We start from the raw sequence: 8,217 nt of genomic DNA on the forward strand, positions 1-8,217 counted from the left end.
TTAGGGAAGCAAAGGTGGCTGGAATTTGAGGCACAGAGCGCCAGAGAAGAAGGACTGCACAGAGAAAGAGCCCCCAGAAACCCGCACAGGACTTGAGGCTTTGGCTGAATACAAAGCTGAGCATGTGACGGTGAGACCCCACAAAGCTGGGGGCAGGGGTGCTGAGGAGCTGTGACCTGAACCATCACCACACCCGCACGTGGCTGGGAGACATCCGAGTTCTAACAAGCAGAGCAGAGAAACCCTGTTAAATACTCTGGCCATTCACCCCAGAAAGGCCATATCTTAAGTGCAGGGCCAAACTTGTCCCAGAGTAAAGGCTATTTTAGACCGTCACCAAAAAAGCTTAAAAAAAAAAAAAGATTTGAGATGATCAAGTTGATCTACAAGTAAAGTAACCACTTGCTAGAACAAAATGCAACACTCTCCAAAGGAAGCTAATGAAAACCAGACACTTAACAACGTAGCATTCATACCATCCAGCATCTAATTAAAATTTATCAAACGTGAAAGGAAGTGTTAAAACATGACATAACTAGGAGAAAAATCAGTCAACAGAAGCAAAAGCAGAGATGACAGAGATGACAGAATTAACATATAGAGATTAAAAATAGCCGTTCTGAATATGTTCAAAGATTTAAAGGAAAACATGAACATAATGAGGTAACATTGAATTTCAAAAGAGAAATTGAAACTATAACAAAACTAAATGGCATGTCTAGAACAGAAAATGATGATATATAAAATGAAAATCCACTGGATGGGCTTAACAGAAGATGTGACCCTGCAAACAACCACGAATTTCTCATCAGAAACAAGGCAGTCCAGAAGGCAATGCAATTACACCTTTACAGTGTTGAAAAGGGAAAATAAACTTTCAACCTAGAATCTTAGACCCATTGAAATAACCTTAAAAATTGAGGTGAAACAAAGATACTTTTGAACAAACAAAAGATGAGATAATTCACTGCCAGAAAATCTGTGGTAAAAGAAATATTTTTCAAAGTTCTTTCAGGATAAAGAAAAATGACAGCAGTTGAAAATCTGGATCTACGAAAAGGAATGACGAGCACCAGAAATCGTAAACATGTGTATAAATATAAAATACCTTTTCTTTCATTCTTTAATTTCTTTAAAAGATAATTGAACTTCTGGTTTCAGGTCTGACATGTAAAGAGTTTGGAAGTCATCACTCCCATCATTACAACAGGAAAAAAGCTGAGCAAATTGAAAATCAATGACTTTCCTTGGACCTGTCAGAGAACCAAGGTTCTGGGACAAACCACTCCACTGAAGCCTGGAGACGGGTGAGTACAGACAATCACAGATCAGCACACCTAGGGCAGAAACTGCTGGAGCCATAGGTTGGTAGGACACGTAGACAGTAACTTTGACAAATTGCGGGGCATAGTACAGACTGTGACGAGAGTGAGAAACTGCTAGGGCTGGGGTGGTAGGGGAGCCCCCACACTTGTATGGGTTTTACTTCTTGGAACACTACCGGGTTCTCACAGTAAAGAGCCAAGAAAAACCCTCATGTTTCTGGCAGGGGGAGGGGAAAAGCAACCATTTTGAAATATGCCCAGAGTGTTCTTCATAACAAAGACCTGCTCCGAGGGAAACCACTTCACCAGAGCCTGATCCCATCGCGGGGAGGGGGGTACACAGCTCCAGCCCCTCTAGTCTTCTCATATCACCTAAGGGGGAGAAAAGGCTGACAGACACTTGTGAATGACACAGCCCAGGGACACTGCCCACGAAAAGACAGAGATTTAATCACAAGATTACAGAATGCTTCCCCTCCCCCTATACATTACCACCACATCAACAGGCCTCCAGCATAATAACAGGGGATGACAGCTGAAACAGCTATAAGGTACAGACTCTCTTTAAGAAGCAGTTTTAGGGAAACTCAGAAATGACAGGGAGATAAGCACAAGGACACTGGGGCAAATTAAAGCCTCTGACACCTCTAGCTCGTCACCACTAAACACAGCCCAGTTCCCAGCCACATTAACACAAAACCTTGTGCTAAAGGCCTATTGATCTCAATTCCTACTACCCAATACATCATGTCTGGCTTTCAACAAAAGTTACAAGGCATGCTAAAAGACAAGAAAAGACACAGTCAGAAGAGACTGAGCCTGCATCAGAATGAGGCTCAGATATCGCAGATGTTGGGACTGTTAGGCAGGGGATTTAAAATAACTATGGTTAGGGGCCAGCCTGGTGGCACAGCGGTTAAGTGTGCGCTGTCCGCTGCAGCAGCCCGGGGTTTGGATCCCCGGCGCACACCAAAGCATCGCTTGTCAAGCCATGCTGTGGTGGCGTCCCATATAAAGTGGAGGAAGATGCACAAGGATGTTAGCCCAGGGCCAGTCTTCCTCAGCAAAAAGAGGAGGATTGGTGACAGATGTTAGCTCAGGGTTGATCTTCCTCAACAAAAAAAAATAAAACAAAATAACTATGGTTACTACATTATGGGCTCTCATGGAAAAAGTAGACAACATGCAAGAACAGATGGGTAATGTAAGGACAGAGATGGAAACAAGAATCAAAGAAAGAGCCAAAAGGAAATGCTAGAAATAAACACACACGCACTGTAACGGAAATGAAGAATGCCTTTTGATAGGCTCATCAGGAGATTGGACATGGCCAAGAAAAGAATCAGGGAGCTGGAATATAAGGCAATACAATTTTCCAAAACTGCAATGCAAAGAGAAAAGAGAATGAAAGAAACAGAAAAGAATATCCAAGAACTGTGGGACAATTTTGACGCACAATTGTCATGCATAAATGAAACACCAGAAGGAGACGTCAGAGAGAACGTAGTAGAAGAAAATCTTGAAGTGATGATGACGGAGAAGTTTCCAAAATTAATGACAGACACCAAACCAAAGATTTGGGAAACTCAGAGAACACAGCAGAATAAATGCCAAAAAAACACATCTAGGCATATTCAAACTGCAGAAAACTGAAGACAAAGAGAAAATCTTGACAGTAGCTAGAGGGGCTGGGGAGACTCCTTTACCTACAGAGGAACAGGGATGAGAGTTACATCCATATTCTCCTCAGAAAGCCTGCAGGCGAGAGAGTGGAGTGAAAGAGTTAAAGTGTTGAAAGAAAAAATCACCAACCTAGAATTCTATGTCCAGTGAAATTATCCTTCAAAAGTGAAGGAGAAATAAAGACTTTCTTGGACAAACAAAAACAGAGGGAATTCATCACTAGCAGACCTTCCTGCAATAAATGTGAAAAGAAATTCTTCAGAAAGAAGGAAAATGATATAAATCAGAAACTCAGATCTACATAAAGAAAGGAAAAGTGTCAGAGAAGAAATAAATGAAGGGAAAAGAAATTTTTTTCTTTTTTTTGCTGGGAAGATTTGCCCTGAGCTAACATCTGTTGCCAATCTTCCTCTTTTTTTTTCCTCTGCAAAGCCCCAGTACATAATTGTATATTCTAGATGTAAGTCCTTCTAGTTCTTCTATGTGAGCCGCTGCAACAGCATGGCTGCTGGCAGATGGGTGGTGTGGTTCCACACCCAGGAACCAAACCTGGGCCTCTGAAGCGGTGAGAGTGCCAAACTTTAACCACTAGGCCATGAGGGCTGGCTCAAGAAAATATTTTAATTTTCTTATTCTTTTTTTTTTTTTTTGTGAGGAAGATCAGCCCTGAGCTAACATCTGATACCAATCCTCCTCTTCTTGCTGAGGAAGATTGGCCCTGGGCTAACATCTGTGCCCATCTTCCTCTACTTTATATGGGACACCGCCACAGCATGGCTCAACAAGCAGTGTGTCAGTGCACGCCCGGGATCCGAACCTGTGAACCCCGGGCCGCTGCAGCAGAGTGCGTGCGCTTAATCGCTTGCGCCAGTGGGCCAGCCCCAAATTTTCTTATTCTTAATTGACGTATGGTTGTTCAAATAAAGAACAGTAACAATGTATTGGGAGAAAATAGTATATGGATATGTGACATGAGTGAGGCAATGTTATAAGGAATGAGAGGATGAGGCTGGGATACTCTGTTATAAGGTCCCTGCACAACCCATGAAGAGGTATAATATTATTTGAGTAGACTTAGATTAATTATAAATGTATATTGCAAACTCTAGTACAACCACTAAACTTTTTTAAAAATGTAATAGATATGATAATACCCTCAAGAAAATTAAATAAGTATAAATCTAAAAAAATATGCCCAGGATCTATATGCAAAAAAACTATAAAACTAATGAAAAATTCAAAGATCTAATAAATGGAGAGATATTCCATGTTCATGGATTGTAAGATTCAATATAGTTGAGATGTCAATTCTTCTCGACTTGATCTATAGATTCAACACAATCCCAATCAAAATTGCAGCAAGTTATTTTGTGGATTATCAACAAACTGACTCCAGAGTTTACATCAAGAGGGAAAAGACCTAGAATAGCCAACATAACAGTGAAGAAGAGGGCTGATACTCTCCAACTTCAAGACTCACTATAAAGCTACAGCCATCAAGACACTGGTTTATAGACACATAGACCAACGGAATAGAACAAAGAGCCCAGAAATAGACCCACACAAATATAGTCAACTGAACTTTGACAAAGGAGCAAAATTAATTCTATGTAAAAAGATAGTCTTTTCAACAAATGATGCTGAACAATTGGACATCCACAAGCAAAAACAAAAGAAAGCAATCTAGACACAGATGTTACTTACACTTTTCACAAAAATTAACTCAAAATGGATCAGAGGCCTAAATATAAAATGTAATACATAAAAATTCTAGAAGAAACATAGGAGAAAATCTACGTGGCCTTGGGTTTGGTGATGAGTTTTTTTACATATAACACCAAATGCACAGTCCATGAAAGAAAAAAATTGATAAATTAGACTTTAAACAATTAAAAACTTCTGCTCTACAAAAGACACTGTTAAGAGAATCAAAAGGCAAGTCGCAGACTATGAGAAAATATTTGCAAATTAAATATGTGATAGGGCGCCGCCGCCGCGCCCAGGTCCCGGGGCCTCCGGAGCCACTGCGCCGCTCTGCAGACCCTCGCCCGCCGCCGCCGCCAAAATGTCTACAGGTGCGCCTGCAGGTTCAAGCGCTGCCTCTGGCAGTAGTCGAAGACTTCAGCAGACGCAAAATCAAGTGGATGAGGTGGTGGACATCATGAGAGTCAATGTGGATAAGGTACTGGAAAGAGATCAGAAGCTCTCTGAGTTAGATGACCATGCAGACGCACTGCAGGCAGGAGCTTCCCAATTTGAAACAAGTGCTGCCAAATTGAAGAGAAAATATTGGTGGAAGAATTGCAAGATGTGGGCCATAGGGATCAGTGTCATGGTCATCATCATCATCATCATCGTCGTGTGGAGTCTTTCTTAATGAACAACCAGTGGAACTCCAGCCTGCTGTTCAAGAAACCTCTTCAAGACTTTGACTTAGAACCTGCTACATTATCAAGCTTACCTACTGTTATATCTAAAATGATTCTTTTCTGTTAGTTAATGTCAAGTTTGATTTCTAGTAAATGTGCCTTTGTTTTTTAATATGCACTCCAAACCAGAAGTGTAGTCAGCCCAGCTCGCATTTTGCACAGTGCCTTTACAAATTTATATAGGGGCTGATGAAGAGGACTTCTTAAGTTCCAGAGTGTTATAACCTAGCGGTAACGTTGTCTGATTAATTGCCATTAATTCCAGTGAAGGGAATTTGTTCCGCATTAGCTGTCCTTGTCAATATGACATTATCTTCAGAACCATAGTTTAAACCTTTCAGATTTCCAATTTGTGCCTTCCAGAAAGAACACTACTGCCTAACACAAATCTGTGGCAATATCAGGCTGTGCCTTATTTTGCTATTTTTCTGATTCCCTGTAAGAGAAACCTATATTGTTTATAAGCACTACTGACTCTTTCGCTGTATTTAAAATAAGATGTTGGTAAAGAGTTTTTGCTCTTACATTAGATATGAAGATGTTTACTTTCTTGTTGTTGTTATATATCACTTGCTAAAAATATTATTTTAATCAGAAATAATAACCTCTTTAAAACATTTTTATAGAACTATGGCTGTGACCAAAGTTTCTATTTTGCCAAAAAGTTAAATGCCGGTAAAATGTCCTTAAGTTTGTTCCTGACAGATAAATTTAGAAAAGTGACAAATGGAACTGAAGGTGCCCTTCAGAATTAAAACTGTGATGGTGTGTGTGAACCTTCTACATCTGGACAGGCCTTTCTTGCCTTTGAAATGCTGGAGGTGGTGTGATTCCCCTTCCAGTTCAGCATTTTCCCCAGGGGTTGGAGAAGGTTTGAGCTAGACTCTGACCATCTCACACCAGTAGACAGTTTTACCCAGCAGTTTGCAGATGTGTCAGCTGTGGACCCCAGTATGTTTCTAATAATTATGTGAGCAACAATTCTGTAGCCTTCAAGTGAGACCTTCTGTGACTGGTCATTATCTGACCCAGTCCCCATAGACTATAACTTTTGGAGTTTGTTTTCAATTTTTATCCATATTCCACTTCCTAAATCTGTCTTCTGAGTTATGCTTTCAGTTAGGCATTGGTCGGGGTGGATGACTCTTTCCACAGAGGACAGCTCATCAGAGCCACACTCTCTCTTCGTTGTCACAGACTGTCTACGGGATGATGCTTTGGAAATAGCTGTTGTCATCTGAGAGACTTTTGTTGGGTACATGAGACTTTCACCATCAGGGCATGTGGCTTAAGGATGGGAGTTCAGGTAGGAATGAAGACAGGCAAGGAGGCACTGAGGGAGACACACAGAGGTTTTACCACTCTGTGGCCCACTGTTACTGGAATACTCTAAAATTCTTCTTCACATGCTAGTATGTGACTTACAAAGCAAAAGAGTTGAGTGCACCAGGACACAGGCTCCATTTCTTTAATAGCTGTGCCCCTGACATCACTGAGAGGAAGTAACGTTGGAGACATGCCTTGCAGTATATGCCCAGCTGTGAGAAGAAAGCAGCCATCAGTGTCGGGACATTAGCCCACTCTCAGCTCAGGGTCTCTGGCCGGGTCTGACTCTGAAACCTTGGTGCTCTCTCCTTGGCCTCGATGCTCAGCCCCATGTAACCCACTGACTCCTGCATTAACCCAGGAATACCTCGCTTGTCTCTGTGCATTTAGCTGGGAACTTGCCCCTATAATGAACTGAATAAAGTGTTTATAAACAAAAAATAAAATAAATAAATAAATAAATAAATAAATAAATATGTGATAAAGGACTTGTATCCAAAAATACATGAGGAACTCTTAAAATTGAACAATAAGAAAACAAATAACCCAATTAAGAAATGGCAAAAGATCTGAACAGTCACCTCATCAAAGAAGATATACATATGAAAAGATGTTCAGCATCACTTGTCATCAGGGAATTACAAATTTAAAAAACAATGAGATAACACTACACAACTATTAGAATACTAGACTAGAAGACTAGAAGAAAAAGCTGACATTACCAAATGCTGTGAGGATGCAGAGCAATGGAAACCTTCATTCATCGCTGGTGGGAATGCAAATTGGTACAGCCACTTGGGAAGACATTTAGCAGTTCCTTACAAAGCTAAACATAGTCTTACAATATGATCCAGCATTCTCACTCCTTGGTATTTACCTAATTGATTTGAAAACATGTCCACACGAAGACCTGCACACAGATGTTGAAAGCAGCTTTATTCATAATTGCCAAAAATTATGAACTCCAAGCCAAGATGTCCTTCAGTAGGTGAATGGGTAAACAAACTGTGGTACATCCATATAATGAAATATTATTCAGCAATAAAAGGAAATAAGATATCAAGCCATGAAAAAAGCTATGGAGGAACCTTAAATGTACATTGCTATGTGAAAGAAGCCCGTCTCAAAAGGCCATGAGATTCCCAGGAAGGAATGCAGGCTGTGACAAGAGAATCTATTATGATGTACAAAACCACCTCACTGAGAGCTGGGGTGAGGTGCTGACCTAAGGCACTCTGGAAATGAATGGAGTCTGCAAGACTAAAGACAAATGGAAATGCACACAAGCACAGTCTCGAGCCAACAAAGTTACTTCCCACAGGGAAAGAGGTTAATGATTCTGATAGAGCTATACGTATGTACTAGAACTGAACAATTAAGTAAAGAGATAGTGGATAGTGGGAGCCAGGTTCCTTACTATTGGAGCAGGAACTTAGAGATAAGCAAGGAGAAGA

General features: G+C 40.7%; 1 protein-coding gene across 1 annotated transcript; it reads left to right on the forward strand.

Annotated features, from left to right (window-relative positions):
* Window positions 1-5,062: 5,062 nt before the first annotated feature.
* LOC101395487 (vesicle-associated membrane protein 3) lies at window positions 5,063-5,688 on the forward strand. The gene has a single exon (XM_014782380.2). The coding sequence runs from the start codon at window positions 5,074-5,076 to the stop codon at window positions 5,383-5,385; it is 312 nt and encodes a 103-aa protein (XP_014637866.1). The 5' UTR covers window positions 5,063-5,073; the 3' UTR covers window positions 5,386-5,688.
* Window positions 5,689-8,217: the final 2,529 nt, after the last annotated feature.

This window comes from Ceratotherium simum, chromosome 29, assembly GCF_057802395.1.
Source record: "Ceratotherium simum simum isolate JZ-2026a chromosome 29, ASM5780239v1, whole genome shotgun sequence".
In the NCBI taxonomy this organism is placed as follows: domain Eukaryota; kingdom Metazoa; phylum Chordata; class Mammalia; order Perissodactyla; family Rhinocerotidae; genus Ceratotherium; species Ceratotherium simum.